This window comes from Leptonotus elevatus, chromosome 11 (assembly GCF_054856555.1).
Source record: "Leptonotus elevatus isolate MCC_2025b chromosome 11, RoL_Lele_1.0, whole genome shotgun sequence".
NCBI lineage: Eukaryota > Metazoa > Chordata > Actinopteri > Syngnathiformes > Syngnathidae > Leptonotus > Leptonotus elevatus.
Genome location: NC_141249.1, coordinates 23,554,088 through 23,578,233, shown reverse-complemented (window position 1 = coordinate 23,578,233; position 24,146 = coordinate 23,554,088). Strand labels below are relative to the sequence as shown.

Sequence of the window (24,146 nt, the reverse complement as noted above, 5' to 3'; positions counted from 1 at the left end):
TGAACTCATCTGCATCCTCTTCATGTGCAGCACCAAAGCCAAGACACGTTCATGTTTGCTTGTCAAACTTGTTTTCATGAGGGCTCCGCCCACTGGCCGGAGGGAAGCGGGTGCTGTGCGCATGAGCTAACGCAAGGTTGTAAAAAAATAAAACAATGGGCGCATTATTGCACCAGAAGCTAATATCGTGTCTCAATTATAGAAACCATCACTACTAAATAAAAACACAACTGTGCCACTTACGTCATCTGGAGCAGTTCCAAACAATATTTATCGATGCCTTCTTAAAATAAGTCATTTTTTCAGGAAACAAAAAATGGAACCATTTGCAGCATGAGGAGATGATTTAGGCAAAAAATAATATTTTTTGCAAAAAGAATGAGAGGCAATTATTTTAAGAAAGTGATGTTATTTAATTCCAGCCAAATTAATTTAGCCGCTTTGGCTGGCGGAAAATGAAGTTGCCTCTGTTCACACCCACAACGGCAATATTCCCTTTTTAAGAGTCGCTGCGTTGCATCTGCTTGCACAGGCTGGCAAAAATACCAAAACTCAGCCACACCTCGTGCCAGATTTGCAAAACATAGGAGCCATATTGTTTGATCGCTTAGCAACCAACGCCAAATATGGACATGCTTGCACTGCGCCGCCATCTTGCCTACGCCGTGTTCAACTAAGTGCAGAATGGAAGAACCTTTATACTTTTTAATTAAACCCGTTTTTAAACTTTGTTTTTAGATTCGTATTTTACAATACAAAAAGCTAATTTTTTTTAAAACTTAAACCATTGGTTCTCAAACCCGTTCCTCGAGTACCCCTATCCAGCCTTTTTCCCATGTCTCCCTCAGCCAACACAGGTGTTTCAAAGGATCAGCTAATCAGCAAGCTCCGCATGAACCCTGATAACGTTCCTCAGCTGTGTTGGCTGAAGGGGACATGGAAAACAGGCTGTACTCCAGGACCGGGGTTGAGAACCAATGAAAAAATGCAAAAAATAAAGTAAATATTAGAAGCTTGAGAGAGATTTGTTTCCCTCTGTTCAGCCAAATATTTTCTCCATTTGTTATTATTTTGGGAGTCAAACTCATTTTTGCGGCCGACTGCGTCGGGAGTTCCGGTTCCATTGGAAGGGCCGTTATGACCGTGAACCCCAAAAAACATACACAACAAATTGATGAACAACAATTTTTGAAATCAGAAGCCAATAAAAACTGTTCAAATGTTATGACATATTTGTTAAGGGGCTTGGTAACAAAAAATGCTTGGAAAATATGAACGTTTTTTAAAGTGAAGACAGTTTTTAATTGAGTCGATGCACATAATTTGCTTTCACGGGCCGCATAGAAAGATGTGGTGGGCCAGATCTAGCCCCCGGGCCGCGAATTTGACATTCATGACCTTGTGCTTTAAAAAAAAAAGCACACTCTGCTCCAGGTAGACTTGGGAGGGGCAGAAAGAGAAGCCGAGTGGAAGAAACATTTTTGGCTCAGCAGGTTGGGCAGAAGGTGTGGTCTTAGAAAAAAAAAGAAAAAAAAGAAAAAAACCCTGAGCCACCTGGAGCACGGGTGCAGTCTGCTCGTGGCCGGTGGAGGGAGAGGCAGCGACTGGCGTGCAGTCCTCTCCGGTGTCCCATCTTGTGACCTGGGCAAGCTGGCCGCCATGAGTCAGTACGATTCTCACAACGCGCTGAACAACATGAGCTTGAGTCGCAGAGGAGAACCGACGGCCGCCGGCGGGGGGTCCTTCCGCTACACCCGCAGCGAGTTCGTGCAGGAGGGGGGCAACGGATACGACCACTTCATGGACGGATACAACACAAAGTCTTCTGGAGGGGGGATGGCGGTCGACACCATAGGAAGAATGACGTCCAGCACGGGAGGCGCAATTAGGTACGGTTGGAAAAGGAGATGGGAATTTTTTTATTTGACGTTTGAAATTTGCTAAAACTTGCCTGAAAAATCGCTGCAACACTCCATTGACTCCAACTATAATATTTTGTTGGCAAAATGTTGAGAAAGCAAAACTGTACCGGAAAACGGATCAGCAAACATTCACACATTTTGATACAAATGAAGTCTACTCTAGACGACTTTTTTTTGCTGGCAACTTACTTTATAGTGCTTTTTAAATGTCTCATTTAATTGCTCAGGATTTGTTGCAATGAAAACAAGAGGAAGTTGTCCAACAGTGAAACACTTTCGACCAATTACAGTATTTTGAGCTTTATTTGCTACTTCTGCTAACTCCGTTTTTTCTTTTGCACTTTAGTAATAACAACCGCGTGAATTTGCATAATATATTCCACAGGTGTCAAACTTGCGGCCTGGGGGCCAGATCCAGCCCACCGCATCATTTGATGTGGTCCGCAAAAGGAAATCCTGTGTCAATGTCCATGATCTTTGCTTAAATCTGTGTAATAAATAATAAAATTGATATTTTGCTAATTTCAAAAGTAGTAATTTACTTTTATAATAATTCATAAGTATAATAATTATAAATAATTGAATTGTAATTAATTAAATAATATGAATTAAATATTAATTGGATTATATATATATATATATATATATATATATATATATATATATAAACTATTACATAAATAATTATATTAATATATTAATAATTATAATATTTTTTATAATAAAAAAGTTATTTATTTTGTGGGGTTTTGCACTTTACCAACTCTGCAGTATAGATGCTCCAAACGAAGTTTCGTTGTTCCGTTGTGACAATAATATAACTATAAGTGTCCTGTGGGAAAAAATAAGTTTGACACCCCCCTGATCTATCTTAAACCGTAAACGGCATCCAGTACATCGACTGCACACGGACATTCAGTGACACCTTCATGTATTAAAAGTGTGATTAGCTTGGTGGCAAATAAGAAGTCAGTGTTCAGTAATTCAAACTGAAAGTGCGTCGATCCTTTTCATTCACCTGCATGCAAATATACATTTGGCAACACATTCGTGTAACACTGTGAAACATTGTGAACAGCGCACAAGTAATGAGATCTAATAGATGTGCAGTTGTAAAAAAAAAATAAAAAAAATGTTGCATTCAATAATACTCAACATTACAGTATGTTAGCAAGGTTTAAATTCCAGAAATTGGTTCTTATTGTGAGCCTTTCGTGTATGCTTGCTTGTTTGTAGCTTTTGTGTATCATAATGAGTGCTGTTTCCTGTAATTACCTCATTTAGGGATAATACATCCGAGTCACAATATTAGACACAGCTCTCAGTATGTAACAATGAAGTTGGACAGCAATAAACGAACAATTCTCATTGACTGCAAGGTGGTGAAAATGTCATAGCTGTAAACAACAATTTGAGGTGAATTTTCTTTCAAAACAACATGACGATTGCTTTGCTGTGCTGCATTTTTGCAGTGGCCTCAACGACATCCATCAGAGGGCCGTGTCTCTTCAAGCGCAGTGTCAAGAGGACCTGCGGAGAGCCGAATTTGCCCTACAGTCTGTGAGTTAATATTTGTTTTGCTCCATCTTAATAGCATCCACACCATAAGTACACAAAATGCTTGTGGACAGCGTGTCACTTTTTCTTGACGTTTTTTTTTTATTATTTTTTTTTATTAGAAAACTGTCACAATCATGACAATTTGAGTAAGCCTACTTTGTCAAGCCAAACATTTCATTTGGAACAAAATTATATCGCGGCTGTTAAACATCCACTGATTTGCAGTCACAGTCAGTGAACACGACAACTTCCTAAGAACATGCTTGTCTGTTATTTAGTGTTTAATTAGTTCAGTGTCGTGTGCAGTTTAGTGTCGACAATTTTGTGTCCGAAAAGATAGATGAAAAATGATAAGAAAATAACATCTAAATATTGGTAGGTACATTCTAAGATGCTTTGTTTTGACATTTACAGAGAAAATAAATCTGCCTCCAAGATGCATGTAAAGAACGAGTGTGCGTGATATACTGACACCTAGTGGTGAAGTCGTGGATCACAACTAATTAACCCTGCCGAGGACTGAAAATATTTCTCCTCATTAGTGTTGTTCTTTTCCTTTTTTTCCTCCCTCCTGCTGTTTCTCTAGAGTTTTGTATTATTTCTGTGTGTTATGAGATTCCTGTGGTTATTTTTTATTTAACAGCACTGCATACAAGCATTTCCCTGTTTTTGTTGTTATTTAATCTGCAATTGTGCATTTCAGGGCGGTAATACGGCTGATGCGGAGCACTACATGTTGAGGGCGAAGGACACAATTGACCAACTGAAGGGCTTCGCAATGGACCTGCGGCAGATGGGACAGCCGAGTGACAATGTCGTCAGAACGTAAGCGTTTTGAACGTAACACTTTTACACAAATTAAATTGATGTACTCCATAAAACATAATGTTGCAACTTTCAGCATGTCCCCATCAAGCCCTTCCAGGTGTAACCCACCCATTAAAAAAATAAATAATCTGGGCTTGGGACGAGTAGTGGCTGAGTACTGTATTAATTATATCCAATAAACCAATAAATCATCAGCAACGCCAAACCAATTTAAACACTTTCAGATAAGTTGTCCTTCCTCAGCTGCAGTGGTTTCTTATAAACAAACCCCTGCAAACTCCTCATTTGACCACATATGGACTTTTGTCAGTAACCTCAAGCAATTGCAAGCATTCCCCTGCATGTCACCTTTCCAATTTGCATCCATCTCCCCCTGATCTATAGTTGGGAGCTTTGTAACGATCAGCTGAAGGGCGTCCACTCGGCCATGAGTGGCTCTTTGCAGAGGAGGAGGAGCGGCAAAGGAAGTTCTGGTTCTTGGGAGGAGCCGGGGAGGAGCTTTCATGATGCAGTGGCCTGGATTGCACAGCAAAAGGTGGCTACAGCCACCCGACCGACTCCCACAGCAAACTCGTGTCCAGATTCACACGGTCACGTGGCTTTTGCAAAATAAGAGTTGCTCTCATGTACAGTATGCCGTATGTTTGTTTGTTTGTTTGTTTTCTCCAGCGTCTGATTGAAACCACATACTGGGGAGAAGATCCCGCCGGCATAGAGAAGAATCTGATCAGCCACCAGAGGTTTCACAACTCAATCCAAAACAGCCCGGAAGTGGGCCGAGCCAAGAGTGACCTGGTGGGTCTAAAAACAAAAAAAAATCTTCCACACTCTAAATTCAGTACAAGTTGTGAAATTCGACAAATATTTGAATATCGTCCCGCAGGTTAAGAAAGGAGACAAAGGAAATCTTCACGCTTTGGACCAGGAGTGGGACAGCCTGCAGGTCATACAAATGCCATAAATGCAAAATAAGTGGCGGTGGTCTTGTTATTGAATGTGCGTCTATCGCCGCAGCAAATGTCATTTGCTCGGACGAAGCAACTGGGGGACCTCCAGCAGATCATTCAAGAGCTGTCCAAAGAGATCATGTGGGTCAACGACAAGGAAGAAGAAGAGTTAATCTTTGATTGGGGTGACAAGAACCTGGACCAGTACATCCCCCGGAAGCAAGAAAGCTATTCGGTTAGCATCGACGTCACACGCATACATTGTTGCGACACAATACCTCCAAAAGAGAATAATGCGGAGTACAGAACGTTGGAATGACAAAAATGGGCTTTTAAGGAAGTGCAGCAAAGTGTCATTAGGAGCAATTCTATGCATCGCTTCACATTTTTGGCAGTGCCGTCACTCGTCCAATTAACCCCAAAACACGCGGTGTGTACTTGATAGAAACTGATGAGTGCCCTCGAGGAGAAAGAAAAGCATCTGAACAAGCTGAAGGTCCGGGTGGACGCCCTCCTGAAGAATAAACATCCAGCTTCAGACAAGATCGAGGTTTGCGATGGCCCCCATTCATGCCACGCAACAACTAGCATCTGCTTGCTACGGCAACATTTCCATATCCTGTCTGAATTTTGTTCTCAAAGGCTTACAGGGACACGCTGCAGACTCAGTGGAGTTGGCTCCTTCAAATCACCAAGTGCATTCATGTGCATCTGAAGGAGAATGCCGCGTACAACCAGGTAACGCTTCAGACTTTCGTCAGATAAGCCCGTCTCATCAAAGACGTCATCAATATGTCTCCCTAAAAGTTCTTTAAGGAAGCCGATGAGACGTACAGAACGCTGCAGGGGCAACAGGAATCCATTCGGAAAAAGTTCACCTGTGACAAGAACATTACGCTGCAAAACCTGCTGGAGATGCTCGGGGGATTGGAGGTACATCCCCCCCCCCCCCCCCCCACCACCACGACAGTAACAAAATACTGCAAACAAATCAATTATACTTGAAATGAAATTGACCGTATGCGTCATACTTGCGAAAGGATTGGATTGGATGATATTATAAATATTTTTGTCATTTCATCTGAAGAGGGAGAGAGAGACGTTAAGGGACCACAAGAGTCAAGTTCAACATCTCATGAACAAGTCCAAGAGCATCATCAGACTGAAATCCAGAAACCCAGAAGAGAAGAGCAGCCCACCTGTGATTGTCAAAGCGCTGTGCGAATTCAAACAGGACCAGGTCAATGTTTTGACACAAAACAGAAAAGAAAATGTGCTAAAATAATTCTGAACACATTCACATACACAGCTAGCTGCAACATTACCTCAGTTCTCCCAAATGTTTTTTTTTTATTATTATTAATTTGAACAGGTTATATGTCACATTATTGGTTGAAAAAGTTTTCAAAGGATTTATCTTGGTCTATTTGGCTTTTATACCGCTAATTTATGTAAAATAGGAACGAGAGCCATTTTTCGTTATTCAAACCGGTCGGTTTGCGTTTGTTGTTGATACCACAGAAGGTGATCTGCAAGGGTGACGAGGCCATCTTGAAGGACAACAGTCAGCGCAGCAAGTGGGAGGTTACAGGGCCGGGGGGGTTAGATATGACCATACCATCGGTGTGCTTGATCCTCCCTCCTCCCAATCCACTCAGCATCAATCTGGCTACCAAGTAAGTGATACTAACCCGAAGAAACACGTATGACCCATTTCCACCGAGCAGCACAGGACAGTAAGCGGGTTTTGGTCATTTCTAATGTAAATTGTACCACACTATCGAGACGACATGGGATACCGGTTGTAGTAGTACGGTGCTGCTACTTCTTCTTCTTCTTCTTGGTTGTTTCTTGGCGGTTGGTAAACAACTTAATGGTGCATTAGCGCCACCAACTGACACACTGCCGTCCACTGATTGGTCGATAGAGAATTGTAAGAGTCAAAAAGGATGAAATGAGAACAAAACCAAACCATTTAGTGGAAGCGATTTAAAAGACATTATTACAGAGATGTGATTTGACCAAAGTGAAATTATCTGAAAATTTAGCCGGGGGGGGGTCCGGGGGCCGCGGGCACTCAGCTCGGTCCAGAGCTCATGGGTTTTCCGTGTTTTTAAGTACTTTCAATGCACTCAGATGACAAAGAAATAGACAAAACAACAGCATAAATTTTCAATGTATATTGAACTATCCCATATAAAATTGCAGTTTTAGTCAACTCAAAATCAGTCACATTCAAAAACATTGGACTGCCTTTGCTTTTAAAAACTATCACTGAGAATATCATCATATATATTTACCATGCAATAAATCATTTAATCAATCATTCTTAATTTAATACATAATGCATAACAAAAACATAAAATACCTCATGCAGCAAGTTCTGGTAAAAACACAATCATGCATTCGGATTGACTAAGATCATCTCTGTAATTGCAGACATCAAGACAGTCAACATATTGAAAGCTGAAAAGTGCAAACATGCAGCATTCATTTGAGTTTGTGTCAATGATTAACCATGTTAAATATTTATGGCCATTTTTATTACGTTATAATATTTTCGAAAATTTGATTTCGATTAATTAGAAAAGTTTACCACCGACCTCAAAATTCACGACTCTATCAGCAACTGGTACAGGTTGTTGGGGTGGATCACGTCTCTCTATTACCGCTTCCGATTGTGATGTCAATAAGGGATGGAGGCCGTAAAGTTTTGGAGTTTTCGTTTGGGCACCGAAACTTCCAGCGATGGAATAATTTGTTGTTCTTGACTGGAGTTCTTTCACGTGTTTTTTGCTCTTTGCGTGACTTTCAAGAGCTTTGAAACCTCTCGCACCATCGTCAACGGTATCATGGCACCAAATGCAAAGCGCTTTCCCGGCACGATCGATCTTCCGAATAAAGTCACTCAACAAATTCGTCACAATCTTCTTTCCGACATTTGTAGATATATCCTTCTCTAACCAGTCCCATCGAAACTTGTTTTTTTTACGATCTTGTCAATTTCCTTAACTCGCGGAGCATCTTTGCGTTCGATCGCGGACATCTTTCTTTAAACAGCCGGCAAAAACGTCTGAGAAATGAACAACGGCATACGCCTATGCCTTTATAACAAGCGCGTTTATTGGTCAACACGGAGACTTCGGCCAATCGCAAGATCCGTTTCATTTCAGTTACGGAAACACTCAAATGGAATGCAGGTCGAGAGACGAAATCGGATTTTTTACCACTTAAAAAATTGTAACATTTTATTTTTGGAGATAAAAAAAAAGCGGAATTCCGCGAATTAGCGGAAAAATCACATCCCTGTTATTATCATAGCTGATGCTGCTATCGTTATCGCATCTACATTTCTTGTGGGCGAAAGCTAAATTATAAAGGAAGTGACATCCAAACAATACAGATTTCGGTTCTTTCTTTCCTCACGACAGAAATGAGCAGTGCTACGAGTCGATAATGTCTTTGTGGAACCAGCTGTACATCAACGTTAAGAGTCTTATTGCCTGGCAGTACTGCCTTCTGGATATCAACCGCATCAACTCTCTCACCATCTCCATGGTTGGTGATGAATAAGCTCCCTTTCACATCAGTTTAAATGACGTTTTACCTTTTCATTCAGGCCACGCCAGCCATGATTATTCATGTTGTATTGTTCTTTTTAGCTTTCTAGGATGAGTCCCGAGGAGTACTCCCAGCTTATCAACAGCCTTGAGACTCATTATGAAGAGTTCAAATTGAGTTGCCAAGGATCGCAGATGTTTACTGATATTGACAGGAGGAGCATCGAGAGCCAGTTCAACGGGGCGCAGGCTTACTACGGAACCCTCCTGGTGCAGTTGCCCGCTTACCGTAAGTTGAACTTACAGTTACAAAAATTAATTAATATGTATGACAATTAAAGTAAACTTTAGTATGTTCTTAAAATGTCTAAAATGTTTTTTTTATGACTACTGAGCAGACTTGTTTCAATATTGACGTTTAATTACAAATGCAGTATTTTACAACCAAGTATAACATGATATAATGCAACGACTGTCACTACAGTGTGCATTTGAGTACAGAAAAATAAACTTGCTTTTGTGTTTTTCCCTTCATCTTGAGTATAGTTAACAGCACACAAATGTAACTGAGATGTAGAAAAAAAGGCAACTTCATACAACTAATACCACAAACTAGTTTCAAATGCATAAAAATGAAAATAACGACACTCCGAAGCTATTGTAAAGACCATTTTCAACTCAAACTCAAGTAAAAAAAAAAAAAAGTCACAGGATATTAAAGATGAATCACACATTATTCAAATAGCTGTTATACCAACGTTAAGGACCTTTCAAGGAATTTCATCGGAACGTTTTTCATTTATGCCATATGATGAAGCAATATTATTTCCATCGCTACTTTAAGATTTGGGCCAAAACAAAATTGTCAAGTTTGGCATGGATGGCAGGTTGAGGACCCAAATAACAGGGAAATGTGAAGTCATGAAGCAGTTCAGGTTGGATTTAACAAAACTATGTATTAGCAAAAAAAACAGCAAGGGTACGGGGCTAAGATTCAAAGAGAAAATCAACAAAGTCCTAATACAAATCAATACACAAAGTAACAACAATGACTGGACAAGGGTACATGACTGTGACAACGATCCAACCAAGACGGAAAGAAAGTAGGGAACTAAGGCACTGTCCACACGAAAAGCCCGTTTTAATGTATCTGCACAAGTTTCTTACCGTTTGGGCAGTTCGTCCACACGGCGGCGCCGTTTCGGAGCTTGAAACCGATCACTTTTGGTACACCATATGCTAGATACTTCTCCAGTGACTGCGCACGAACTGCCAGTCTGTCAACAATGGCGGATAGCCGTGTCAAAGTCGTTTTGCGCAACCTCTTAGCTTTTACAGCAAAATATTTTACGTGATGTTGTTGTAATTGAATCACCCGCCATTGTCACTACTGTGTTCATCTCACTGATCTGTATATACTACTGGATAGCCAATAGCCCATACACACCCGTGCCATCCGTTGAAGCAGCAGGGACGCCATCTTACTCCTCCCATTTTGCAAGCAGACTACTGTATTTCGATACTGTAAATGTATAGGATCGTATGCCGAGAAACGTGTCTTGCGAGGAGTAATATGGCGGCCACACGGCTTCAAAAGTATTGGCCTATCGGCTATTCAGATCAGTGGTTCGTCTTCTTCGTTGATTATTCGTCTACGTTTTCCGTTAACTCCCTGTGGCTGCGCTACAGCGCCACTCCAGACTTGGCATATACATTACAGCTGTTAAACGCCCTCAGCATTTTCTTTTGGACACACACATGTCTTGAAACGTTTCTGTGTGTACAAGACTCTTTGGAGGAACGAAGCTTTGCTTCCGTATGAACAGAGCCAAAAATACAAACACACTGAAGAGACAATGGCAAACACCTGGACAAGACACACGTGGCTGAAGGAGCTGATTGAGAACAGGTGGACACAATAATGGAAAAAAGGGAAAACGTGGAAAACTAAAATCTAATCAAAACCAAAATAAAACAAAAACACAAATCATGACACGACTGCTTGCAAAACAGTTTAGATAAAGTTAAAACACATTTGGCTCGTATGTGTTTGCTTCTTTTTCTGTTAGTAAATGTAATACAGTCATGTTAGGAAGTCCCACAGGCTAATTCATAGATGAAGTACAGGAACTAGAAACGAGAGAGGATTTGTTGACATTTTGGGTCTGTAAATGTTTGTTTTTTTGGGGGTCGATTTAGTTTGAATTTATGAGCCGAAAGATCAATGATGCTTAACATGAGGGCCTTGTTCTTGATCGCTGGTGTAGTTCATCCCAAGCGGATGTGATGGGGGGGCATTGGTTGATTATGAGATGTCTATATGCTTGCCTGTATTGTGAAATTGAAATCTTACATGAAAGTACCGGTAGCGTACACATTGGGCTCGACTTAATTTGAACTCGAAACTTTCCTCTCCCTTCTTTTTTTGTTTCTTTCATGTAGAAACCCAGCAAGTACCGCAGCCGCTAATTATAATGACAGCAGCTGCCGATGAAGATGCCCGAAAACTCGAGGAACAGCGGCAGAGGATCGAGGTGAAAAAAGTGAAGAAAGAGGTGGTGAAAGTGGTAAAGACGCAGCCAGTGAAAAAGAAGGTCGCCACGTCGTCTCATAGTTTAACAGAGCTGCACGCGCTCCGATTGAAGCTGGAGGCAGCTGAGGGCTTGCTGAGTCAGCACGTTCACATCTGCCTGGGCGATGATGGGACCAAAGACTGTGGCCTCCAAATCACACAGTTGGAGGTAAACAGCTAAATAAAAGCCTCTTATCTGTCACCATTGCTGCACACTGATTCCGTTTTTTTGATTTCATAATATTAAAGAGCGCACAGCTTGATGTCAACGCAATGAAAGAGGAGTACATGAAGCTGAGAGAGAATATTCTGAAAGAGCTGGAGAGCATGAACGATTCTGATAAAGCTCAATTCCTACGCAGTGAGCTTGAATTCATCACACAACGTCTCAGCAGTCTGGAGAGTAACTTAGAAATTGATCTCCTTCGGTAAGACACTGCACAACTCCTGACTATCGTTTGAAATAAAATGGCAGTACAATACAAAATGTCAAAATATCAAATCATGGTTTAAGTCTATATGAAGAAAGAAGTCAATACTGTATGGCGGTTTTTAGTTAGTAATCCACTAAGGATATCCAGGTAGATGCAATGAAATCAAATTGTCTCCTTTTTTTGTGTTACCAGGCTCCAGGCTCTAAGGGACCTGCTGGAAAGCATGGCACGTGCTGAAGATATAGTTAAAGTTCATGAGGCGAGATTGACAGAGAAGGAGACCACTTCTCTGTTGCCGGGAGATGTGAACGACTACTTGACGACTCTTAAGGTATGTTACTGAGAGATATTCTGTATAAAGTGCTGCCACTGTGCAAAAGATGGACAAACCTCTTTGAACAAACCTCTTTGTGGGAACACTTTAGCAAAGGCCATTTCTGTGCCAGTGCACAAAACAAGGTCCTTGACTTCAACACCATCAAACAGTCAAGGTAAAAGTTGCTACAGAGAGTGTGTGACAGGCCCTCATCCAACAATACACTTTCATGGCGCTTAAGTTGTCCAACCCGCTTTACTAAGCCTCATATTCACTTTCTTTGAAAACATCTTGGAGCGTACCAAGACCGCTAATGCGCTGACGCAGCCGCGTCACCCGACGGAATGGTTTTCCTTTGTAGTTTAAAATAACTTTAACCTCAAGGACCCCTTGCCGTGCGCTGGCAGAACACAGGATGGGTTTTTTTTCTTGCTTTTGGTAAAGTTGTAAAGTTTTGTCGTCCACTCATGTCGTGTCTGTCATACTAGCGCTAAGCTAACCTAGGAGGGTTTGTCTCTAAGGTCCAGAGTCCTTACATTTTTGGGTTAAAAAAAAAAACGACAACATTTAATTTCCCCTCACCAGTTTGATCATGTTCTGTGTAGAATATGCAGTACGAGTTGGATGGGAAAAGTGATGTTCTGGCCTCCATGGAGGCAGAACTTGCCAAGGCAAACCACTGGAATGGCCAGGTGGATGAGCCCTTCTACAGGTGTGACATGATGCTGTCAAAATACACTGAGCAGGTGGGCCTCCTGTCAGACCGCTGGAGACGAATAAAAGCACAGATAGATACCAGGTACAGCACTGACTTGTTGACATTTAATCAATAACATTTGAGAAAAAAAGATTGCAAACTGTTTGCCTCAAATAAATTGATTCATTTCAGACTGCAGGACTTGCAGCAGTACCTGCCTCAACTGGAGCACTACAAGGAGTCCAGCTCCTCCCTTAGCGACTGGATTGATGATACTCGCAAAAAGCAAGACACCCTGCAGGCAACCAACATCCAAAACGTTCAATCTCTGAAGGACCACATAAACAATCAGAAGGTTTCATGACCAACTTTCTAACATTTTGCGATTGGTGCCTGTGCCATGTTTGTTCTGACATCTTTGCGTTTGTAATGTCATCAAGGCCCTGAATGCAGAAATTAAAGCCAAAAGGGTTACATTAGAAAGTGTCCAGAAAGACAATGATGCCTGTGTGACTTCCATCAAGGTAAGGAGGTCAACACTTGACTGATTAATTGATTATATTTATTAAATATTATCTTGAACTACAGGATCACAGAAATGCAATAAACAATGAGAGACATAAATGTGCTAAAAGTAGCCGAGACTGTGTGGAGTGTTCTCACACATTTGAAAGTTTTGTGAATGAGACCAAATTAGCTTTGTCAAATGTCTTTCCTCTATGATACAGTACTCCCGTAATCATAAACCAACACTGACAACACAGATTAGTGATGGGATATAAGCAACTATTATTCATTACATATTCCGTGACTAAAAATCATGGGAAATGTAGTCCTACTACCGTAATAGTCGTAGTAATCGCCGGTTGGACTCAAAGCAAACTGAAGTTTCTGGTGGCATATTTCCAATGTTACAATGTGGATCTATGTTTAAATGTATGTTATATTGTTTCACAGGATCATGAAACAGACCTAGGCTGTTACACGTCTGGTTTAGAGACTTTGCTCAACATCCCTATCAAGAGAACGATGCTAAGATCGCCATCCATGGATCTTGTTCAGGAGGTAAAATGGACAGTCCCATGTGGAACTGTGCAATGCCATCAAAACAAAATGTTAAATCTTTGAATTTAATATGTGATAAGTGATAACATTTATATTAAACAATTAAGCAATCACTGAGTTCTGTTTCTGTTAGGCTACCCAACTGCAGACCCGTTACATGGAGTTGCTTACTTTGTCTGATGACTACTTGAAATTCATAGGAGAGCTTCTCAAAAACATGGAGGATCTTAAGGTACTGAAATTTGGAGTTGTACGATAACATGATTTTGAAATGGCAACAAGATTTTTGCATTCTTGAACTGTAGTGATCTTGAATGGCTCTGCTTTGGTTCCAGATTCGAAGCACTCGGATCGAGCTGTTAGAGGAAGAGCTTCGCATGTTGAGGGAGGCTATGGAAGACCGCGATAGCAAGAATAAGTCTCTTGAAGACGCCGTTGCCCGCTATCAACTCGAGCTATCCCAGTCACAGGAAAAGCTGCTGTCAATGGAGGACATTAAGCGAACCACTGCTCTGCAGTGCAATGCCGCAAAAGACAGCCTAGATGACACCCACAACAAGCTGGCGGACCTCGAAGATCAGGTGACACGTCTCAACTACTTGCTGGAGGAAGAAAAGAGGAAGAGGAAATTGGCAGAGGAGCGCCACACCCAACAACAAGAGGAGTACGAGTCTGTCCTTAGAAAGAGGCATACAGAGTTAGACAGTGTCAGCTGGTCCAAAGTGGAAGTGGAAAAGACCATGGCAAATCAAGAGCATGAGATTAAACAGCTGCAGCGGAAGCTAGGAGAGGAAACCGCGAAGGTGGCAGAACTCCAGAAGGAGATTTCAAAGGTAAGAAGTCAATGCAATGCAAAGATCAATAACTTAAAGCTCGACTATGAATCCCAGATCCAGGTCAGTCACACCACAATTCAAAGGCTTTCAGCCCAAAGGGAGGACGACACATCTCAGCTTCAACTGCAATACGACAGGATGCAAATAGAGGGGAGGGTTGTGGAGGAGGAGCTCAGGAGGCTGATGATGTCTGTCAGCCAGGCAGAGGAACTAAAAAAGAGGGCAGAGGAAGAAGTCCATCGACAGCGCTCCGTAATCGCAGAAGACGGGCACATGAGAAGAGAACTGGAAAGTGAGATTGCGGTTTTGATCAAGCAGCGGGAAGAGGAAAACAATAAGTACAAGGAGGATCTGGCTGAAGTTAAACAAGAGCTACAGAAGAAGACTGAGCAGTTGGCCTATGTCACCCACAGTCTGGAGGAAGAGGTGCGAAGGAGGAAAACTACAGAAGAAGGAAAAGGTGTGCTTGGACAGACCTTGGCCGAGCTTCAAGCAAAGGTAGCTAGTTCAGCTATGGCTGTGGCCCAACTAAGGGAGTGTGAGGCAGAGCTTCAGAATGTGCATTTGGAGCTGGAGAGGGAGAATAGGGATCGAAGTAGACTAGAAGAAAACCTGAATCGGCTACAGGGCCGCATGAAGGACATTCAATCGGTAAGAGATGGCCTGGAGATCCAGCTGGCTAACTTAAGAGAAGCTAACCAAGAGGAAGTGTCGAAAAGGAGACAGATTGAGATCGAGTTAGAAAAGACCGCTGTGACGATGAGAGAATACTACTGCACCGTCACCACTTTACGTCAGAACCAAGAGCAAGTCAGCGTGTCAGAAATGAGAGGTGAACAACAGTGTCTCATGATGCAGGAGGAACTGGAAAGAAGCTTGAAAAAAAACAGTACCTCTGTGGAACAGTTAGCACAACTGAGCACCGAGCTAAAAGCCCTGCAACATCAATTGTTACAGGAGCAAGCAAAAGTTAAGGAGGTGAACCAAAGAAATGAGGGTCTGTATAGAACTATAGAGGAGAAGAGTAAAGCTGTAAACGAGAACTATTCTGAACTTCAAACTCTGAAGGAGATGACTGAAACCTTGACGAAAGAAAGACTGAGGCTGGAAGAGGAGCTTAGGACAACGCGACACAATAAAGCAGAACTTCAGAGATTCAAAGAGGAACATGATGATGAGGTCTCCTCTCAAATTACTGCCCTGGAGCTGCAGTTGCAGGCCAGCGAGCGCAGCAATCTTGACTACCACAACGTTGTCTCAGAGCTCTCCTTGGAGAGGGACAACCTCAAACTGGAGACTGAGAACGTGCAAATTCAGGCTGCTAAGGTACTTGGAAGTCTGAAACCAAATCCCAGACTTCTCTCATCTTTCCAGATGAATCAAGTAGTCACCACTGCCAAGAGAAAGATCCTTGATTGCTTGCATGAACCTCAAAATCATCTTCTCTAGTTGTTTCTCAATAAGCATCTGATTTCCCAAGAGTTTGAGTGGTGTCTACAAGGAAAAACATTATATGCAGTTTGTGTTGCAGGCATCAAATTCTGAATTATTGCATATTAACTCATTTGCTCCCAAAAACGTATGAATACATTCTATTTTAAATGATTTAAGTGTCCCAAAGACGCATTTATACGTCTTTATGTTGTTGTTGTTTTATGCTAGAGCATACAGAAGGTTTTGATGCAGCCTCTCAACTGCAAAAAAGGGTTGAAGAAATGGTAGTTATTACACAAACGGCCAGCAGGTGGCAGCAGAGCATAGGAAATTAACCAGGACCATGTTGAAAAAACCCCTCAATTACTCAGAATTCTAAATAGATTTGTGAATAATGATGAAAGTTAGCTATATTCTAATGCTAATTGTTGCAAAACGGAACCAGATAGAAATATACTTTTTTACCTTGATGAAAGAAGAGACTTTAAACTTTCTTTTTGTATGTTTCATGTTTTTATAGCAATAGAACACAATATTCCGTGGGCCTTGCAAAATCAGTCACAATCCAGTAAAACAGCGGAGTGACGGGGATTGTTTTAGTGAAAATGGCTGGGAGTGAATGAGTTAAGCAGTACTTGCTCCAAATTAAAAGTGCCTTAAGGTGAATTTTGTTGTGAATTGGCCCTTATAAACACAAATAACTGCACCAAATTAGAAAAAACTTTTAAAATGTTATTCTACCCAGCACCCGGACTTTTGAAATCAGGAAGTTGTCTATCTGTACGTATAAATGAACTGCATGACTTGTCATTCAAGCGTACCCGATGGTAGTTGATCTCTCCATACTGTTTTCTCTCACACCACTTTTCCAAAGAGATGTAGCTTGTACAATGTTTTGCTCACTTCTCTTTTGCTTTGTTTATAGTGTGACCAACTCTGTTGGAATGAAATTCAAACTTCAGAGTATAATTGTTATAATTAGCATCTCATGATTTGATTTTATGAGTTGCAATAATTATGTAAAATGCAATTTGGCATAACAAAGCAAAATGGGTTTGGGCCAAGATTTTTTTTCTTTACGTCACCTTCATAGGTTTTTAGTTAACACGTGTGTAAATTAATTTTTCATATATTTAAACATGCGTGAATTGTCTAATTTCCAACTTTTTCTTTTTGTTTATCCCACTATTTTTCCACAGACATCAACCACAATGCTATCACTGCAGTCACAGTACAACGACACTGTGAAAGAGAGAGATGCACTGCTGCTGAAGCTCCAGTTGTCTGGGACAGACAAAGATCACCTCCAAAGGCTAGAGGAGGAACTCAGACGCATTAAGTTGTCGCTAGAGTCTGAGCTTCAAAATAAGCAACGTGCACAGGAGGAGAATGAGAGGGTGAAAAGAGACTTAAGTTACTGGAAGGAACAATGTGAAAGTAAGAAGGGTCTTGTTAACCAATATGATGCAGACAAGGAACGTCTGGAAAGGGAAAACACTAGTTTGAAAAGGGAGATAGAGAGGCTTCTAAGGGAACTTAGTGAGCTTGAGAAAATATATAAAGGAAAGCTGTCAGTCCTCGAGAAAGAATTCACAGAGTTGACTATTGTAAGACAAACTATGCAGGATGAGTTAAAGAAAACTAGAGAACCCCAAACCTTGGATCCCTCCACTGTCATTTTTGATGGTGTCCGCAAACCAGTTACAGCAGCCCAATTGCTTGAGTGTGGTGTTTTGGATAAGCCAACTTTTAACCGGGTCATTAGAGGGCAAAAAAGTGTTCCTGATGCATCTGTCGATATAAAAGTTAGTCTAAAAGGAACAGGCCCAATAGCAGGGGTGATCATTGAAAACCAACAGTCTGACAGTTTTATTTCTGGATGTCCCTGTAAAATAAGCTTAACTGAGGCAAAGAAAGAGCGTCTTCTACCACCAGATGTCGTTGACCTGCTACTAGATGCCCAGGCAGCCACAGGCCATATAATTGATCCCAGAACTAATCAAAAGCTAACGGTAGAGGAGGCAGTTGCTGCCGGAGTGGTAGACCCAAGAGATCAAGACAGACTTTTAGCAGCACAGGCTGCTGCCATTGGCTACAAGGATCGCGGTGCACTCAAGCCACTTTCAGTGTACGAGGCCTTGAAAAGGGGAGTGATTGACAAGAAAATTGGACTGCGTTTATTGCAGGCTCAGGAGTGTGTTGGAGGCATACTGGATCCAAATCTCAGTGTGTTCCTTCCCAAAGTCACGGCTATTAGTCGTAATATTTTGGATGAAAACATCGGTTATGCTCTGACCCAGAATCCAAAGTGTTATCTTGACCCAGACACTGACCAGGATGTCAGTTATGGAGATTTGAAGAAAAGATGCAAGACAGAGGCTCATACTGGTCTGCTACTGTTGCCAGGCACTGAGCGGAAAGACCCCTCCAAATTTATTTTTGATGGTGTTCGTAAGCCAGTCACAGCACAACAATTGCATGATTGTGGGATCTTGGACAAACATTCATTTGACCAATTAACAAAGGGACAAAAAACTGTCCCACAGTTGTCAGAAGACAAGAAAGTATTTTTAAAGGGGATAGGACCAATTGCTGGTGTAGCAGTTGGATCTTTGGGGACTGTGTCTTTATCAGAAGCCAAAAAACAGTTGCTGATGCCCCCACATTGTGCAGATTTACTACTTGACGCCCAGGCAGCAACCGGCCACATTATTGATCCCAGGACCAATCAGAGATTCACAGTAGAGGAGGCATGTACCAGAGGACTGGTGGACATAAGAGATCGAGACCGGCTCTTGGCAGCAGAATCTGCCGCTTTAGGCTATCGGGATCCTAGTACAGCTCAACCTCTTTCAGTCTTTCAAGCCATGAACAAAGGACTCATTGATAAGAAAACTGGGCTACGCTTGTTGCAGGCCCAGTACTTTTCTGGGGGTATTATAGATCCTAATCTGAGTGTGTTCTTCCCCAAAGACATAGCTATGAATCGCAACCTTTTGGATGAAGGTCTTTGTGAGGCTCTAAATCGAAATGCAGAGTATTACCTTGACCCAGATACTGAATTTGATGTCAGCTATGAGGCTTTAAAGAAAAAATGCAAAACCGAATTCAACACTGGTTTGATAATTCTGCCAATTATCGGGAGAAAAGATCCTTCAAAACTGATGTTTGATGGGGTTCGCAAGTCAGTCTCAGCGAAGCAGTTGTTTGAGTGCGGAGTGCTTGATAAGCCTACATTCGACCAGTTAGTGAAAGGGGAGAAGACCGTCTCTGAGGTGTCTGCTGAAAAGGTTGTCTATCTGAAGGGTACTGGACCGATTGCTGGGGTTGAAGCTGGGAATCAGGGAAAAGTTTCTTTGTCAGAAGCTAAAAAACAATGCCTCTTATCCCCAGAGACTGCAGATTTGCTACTGGAAGCTCAGGCTGCCACAGGACACATAATTGACCCCACTACCTATCAGAAGCTCACAGTGGACGAGGCTTGCGCCAGAGGAATAGTTGATATAAAGGACAGGGATAAATTATTGGTCGCAGAGGCTGCTGCTATTGGCTATAAAGATCCAAGTACGGCAAAACCTTTGTCTGTCTATGAGGCAATGAAAAGGGGAATACTTAATTGGAAAACTGGTTTACGCTTCCTGCAGGCCCAAGAGTGTGTTGGAGGCATACTTGACCCCAATCTCAGTGTATTCCTCCCAAAAGACACAGCGATCAAACGCAATTTATTAGATGAAGACCTCCGCAAATCTCTAAATCAGAGTCATACATACTACATTAATCCAGAACCTGAGCTTGATGTAAGTTATGGTGCTTTGAAACAAAGATGCAAGATAGAATCTCACAGTGGTCTGCAACTTTTACCAATTTCAGAAAAATGTGATCCCTCCAAATTGATATTTGATGGTGTCCGCAAGACAGTAACAGCACAACAATTGTTTGACTGTGGAATCTTGGACAAAGCGACATTAAATCAACTAGTTACTGGAGAGAAAACTGTACCGGAGGTGTCTGTGGAAAAACAGGTGTTCCTCAAAGGGACTGGTTTAATTGCTGGGGTTGCAGCTGGATCATTCCAAAAAATGTCCTTTACTCAGGCCAAGAAACAAAGTATTATTTCCCCTGACAGTGCCGACTTGTTACTTGAAGCTCTGGCAGCCACAGGACACATCATTAACCCACAGACAAATCAGAAATTCACCGTTAAGGAAGCATGTGCAAGAGGTGTAGTCTGTAAGGAAGATGAATCAAAATTATTTGCTGCTGAAGCTGCTGCCATAGGTTACAGAGACCCAAATACGTCAAAGCTCTTGTCAGCTGGCCAGGCCATGAAAAAGGGACTGATTGACAAGGACACAGCTCTTCGCATACTTCAGGCTCAAGAGTGTGCAGGAGGTATTTTGGACCCTACACTCAGTGTATACCTCCCTAGAGACATTGCTATGGATCGAGATCTGATAGGTGCAGACCTATACAAGGCCCTCAGTCAGGATCCTGAATGCTATCTGGATCCAGACACCCACCTGCCAGTTAGCTACATGTCCCTGAAGAAAAGATGCAGAGCAGACATTGGCACAGGTTTTTTACTTCTCCCAGAACCTAAAAAACCAACAACTGTCCAAGGGCTTCGGAGTCAGGTCTCTGTCATAGATCTAGTAGATGCCAACCTGCTGGAGCCATCTGATATTGATGAATTGAAGAAAGGGAGATTGACAAGTCAGGACATTGAGTACCGCCTGCGTTCCTATTTGGGCAGGTCCACCTGCATAGCAGGAGTCATTGACGAAACCAATGATAGGGTGATGACATTTTATGAAGCCAAAAAAGATCGACTATTGCGACCCGGGACCGCTCTAGAGCTTCTTGAAGCCCAGGCTGCATCGGGTTTTATAGTCGATCCAGTGAACAATGTTCACCTCACTGTTGGTGACGCTTATAATAAAGGACTATTTGGGCCAGAGTGTCTGGACACCCTGAGATCAGCAGAAAGAGCTGTGACAGGTTACAAACTGCCTGGTACAGAAAATGTTATCTCTCTTTTCCAGGCAATCAAGAGGGGTCAAGTTGCGAAAGGACATGGCATCCGTCTGTTAGAGGCCCAGATTGCCAGTGGTGGTATTATCGATCCTGAACACAGCCATCGGCTTGATATAGATGTGGCCTACCACAAAGGATACTTAGACGAGGAAATGAACACGATGATCACCAATCAGAATGTTGCTAGTAAGGATTTCTTTGATCCTAACACAGAGGAAAAGGTAACATATCTGGAGCTTAAGAAACGCTGCATTACTGATCAGAAGACTGGCCTAATCCTTTTGCCAATTGTTGACAAGGAAAAACAAGAGGCAACTATGAAAAACACCTTAAGAAAGAGGAGGGTAAAAATTGTGGATCCGCAGACCAACAAGGAGATGTCTATACGTGAAGCGTATGATAAAGGTTATATTGACTTTAACACCTACCAGGAGCTTTCTCAGCAGGAGTGTGAGTGGGAAGAGATCACCATCACTGAACCAGATGGTTCTAAACGTTTTGTTATCATTGACAGGAAGACAGGTAGAGAGTACCACATCAATGAACTGCTTGAAAAAGGAGTCATTGACCAGTCAGTTGTTGACCAGTATCGCTCACGTATCATCACTCTAACGGAGTTTGCAGATATCATCACTGAAAAGACTCAGCATGGATTGCCAAAATTAACTTCCACATCACAGGCTTCATTTCCAACTTCAGTGTCATCATCATCAACAGTAATTTCAAAATCTTCTTCCATCACAAAGACATCTGCAACAAGACCTCCGACTATTAAAGAGCAAAGCTTTGCAACCAGCAGTGGTTCTCAAGGCTCATCTGACACCCAAAGTCAAATATCCAGTGTTTCTTTCACCCTGGCCTCCCCCGTTGAAAGTGTTGGTGAAAAGGATCCTGTGGGCGCCATATTTGATACAGAGACTTTAGACAAAATATCAATTATGGAAGCTCTAAATACTGGTCTGGTTGATACCATTACTGCTCAGAGATTGCTGGAGGCACAAGCTTGCACAGGAGGAATCGTAAATCCGGAAAATGGGCGTCGGCTCAGCATCCAAGAAGCTTCCCGTCAAGGTATAATTAATGATGAAATGGCTGCAAGACTCAAGCCTGCTCAGAAAGCGTTCATTGGCTATGAGGATGTAAAAACTGGCAAGAAAATGTCTGCTGCTGAAGCCATTAAGGAAATGTGGCTACCTTATGAGGCAGGCCAGAGGTATATGGAGTTCCAATTTGTGACAGGAGGACTTTATGACCCAGAACTGGGCTGTAGACGAACCACAGCAGATGCTTTGAAAATGGGTTGGATTGATGGTAGCACGGCAGTGAAACTCCAAGACATCAGACACCACACAAAGAATTTAACATGTCCCAAGAGCAAACTGAAGATCTCTTATAAGGAGGCTCTAGACAATTGTCTAGTTGAGGAGAGCACTGGGCTTAGAATGCTACCAGCATCATCCGTGTCCTCGAGAGGAATAAGCAGTCCTTACAACTTTTCATCTGCCCCAGGATCCAGCGCAGGCTCTAGAAGTGGCTCACGACGAAGTTCCCGAAGGAACAGTCTGGATTTAGGTTCTCCCACATCCTTGTCCACCAGTCATCACAGTCATACAATCAGTACCAACCTTTCCACCAGATCCTAAATTAGCAACAACAAAAAGAGTTGCCACCTATAACATCATTGCTATTTTATTGTTAACAAATCTGAAGAGTTGATACGTATTTTGAAAGTGCTGGGGGGAAATTCCAATTGGACAAAAGCAAGGTATTAAACAGGCCCTCACTGTCCTATGTGTAATGGACCCGTTTGGAATAGGGAGATTGAAGTTGACTTGTGAATACAATCAAGCAATCAATGGATAACAGACAAGGACAACCAGCGTGTACATGTTAACACCCGAGACTGCCCACAACACCTTTGCCACTGCGCGAGACACTGGCATTAATATTGACACACAAATCTGAATGTGCAGCGCCACAACCACTTTCTGAACGCCAATGTCCTACTTTGTTTGCTGTCTGAAAAAGGGGCTTTTTTGCTTTGGGAACATAAAGACGCGGTGTTTGCATTTATTCTGCATTTATTAGGCTACTCTGTTTGTTTTGTCTTGGGATTGGTGCAAGGTTAATTGCATGTACCTTGAAGTTCAACCACAATCTGATGTTGATTTGTTTGAATTGCTCATTGAGAATAATTATTCAGTCTAAACTCTCACAATTATTAAACGGCGATTTATTAGCAGTGCAGGGTGCAAACAAAAAGTTTGCACCCTGCATTTTAACAGTCTTGCAAGTACATTATAAGATGTTTAGTGTTTACCAAAATTACCAATCAGTATTCATCAGTAAAAACAGTAAAACATGCATTCAACAATTACTTAATTTTAATGTAGAATAAGGGTTGTGAAATCCTCATGGTTGGTATTGACTCATTGGCTGGCTAGCTAGTGTGAGATGCTAACATACAGTATCCCCCTCTACATTTTCACTCGGAGCTTTAAACTGCGCAAACAAGCAACACTGACACTCAATCATCCACATGAAAACATTTCCAACCATCATGACACTAAAACAAAAAAAGTAATGTACTTGGAAAACGCAAGTCTTTTCTGCTTAGCATGTGAGCCAAGGGAGGAGGGAAGACGTATGCAGAGGTCATCATTCATCCTGTCTAAAATTAGGTAGACTGATGTTCTTTCTGTCATCTTCATTGAAAATAACAAAAGGTACAGCAGGTATCAACTCAAAACAGCGTATTTTTTTGTCATTTGTTTTTCTTTTTCACGATTTTTTGCCCAAAGTTTGATCAAACACCAGATTGTACACGTTTTGGGGATTTTGACCTTCTATGTATCATTGTTTCTTACAGTTTAGAGCTTTAAGTTCTGTAATAGTCTATAAATAAAAACATTAACCTTTTGGTTCCTTGTTCGAGTGAATT

At 41.8% G+C, this 24,146-nt stretch overlaps 1 protein-coding gene across 1 annotated transcript; it reads left to right on the top strand.

Moving 5' to 3' along the window:
• Positions 1-1,555: 1,555 nt before the first annotated feature.
• On the top strand, positions 1,556-24,126 carry dspb (desmoplakin b). The gene is made up of 25 exons (XM_086089558.1): positions 1,556-1,889; positions 3,395-3,482; positions 4,186-4,307; positions 4,695-4,845; positions 4,980-5,105; positions 5,194-5,253; positions 5,325-5,492; positions 5,703-5,807; positions 5,900-5,995; positions 6,065-6,190; positions 6,345-6,497; positions 6,779-6,933; positions 8,689-8,815; positions 8,920-9,106; positions 11,260-11,558; positions 11,639-11,817; positions 12,016-12,154; positions 12,745-12,938; positions 13,029-13,191; positions 13,277-13,360; positions 13,794-13,901; positions 14,035-14,133; positions 14,237-16,063; positions 17,371-17,857; positions 20,042-24,126. Exons 1-25 carry the CDS (start codon positions 1,660-1,662, stop codon positions 22,846-22,848), a joined length of 8,280 nt encoding a protein of 2,759 aa, XP_085945684.1. The 5' UTR covers positions 1,556-1,659; the 3' UTR covers positions 22,849-24,126.
• The last annotated feature ends 20 nt before the right edge of the window (positions 24,127-24,146 follow it).

Bases quoted from the DNA above. Each gene is read 5' to 3' on its own strand.
- dspb (XM_086089558.1), top strand. From the start codon at position 1,660: ATGAGTCAGTACGATTCTCACAACGCGCTGAACAACATGAGCTTGAGT. The intron at 5,254-5,324 runs GTCATACAAATG...CTATCGCCGCAG, and splicing joins AGGAGTGGGACAGCCTGCAG to CAAATGTCATTTGCTCGGAC. The intron at 13,902-14,034 runs GTAAAATGGACA...TGTTTCTGTTAG, and splicing joins CCATGGATCTTGTTCAGGAG to GCTACCCAACTGCAGACCCG.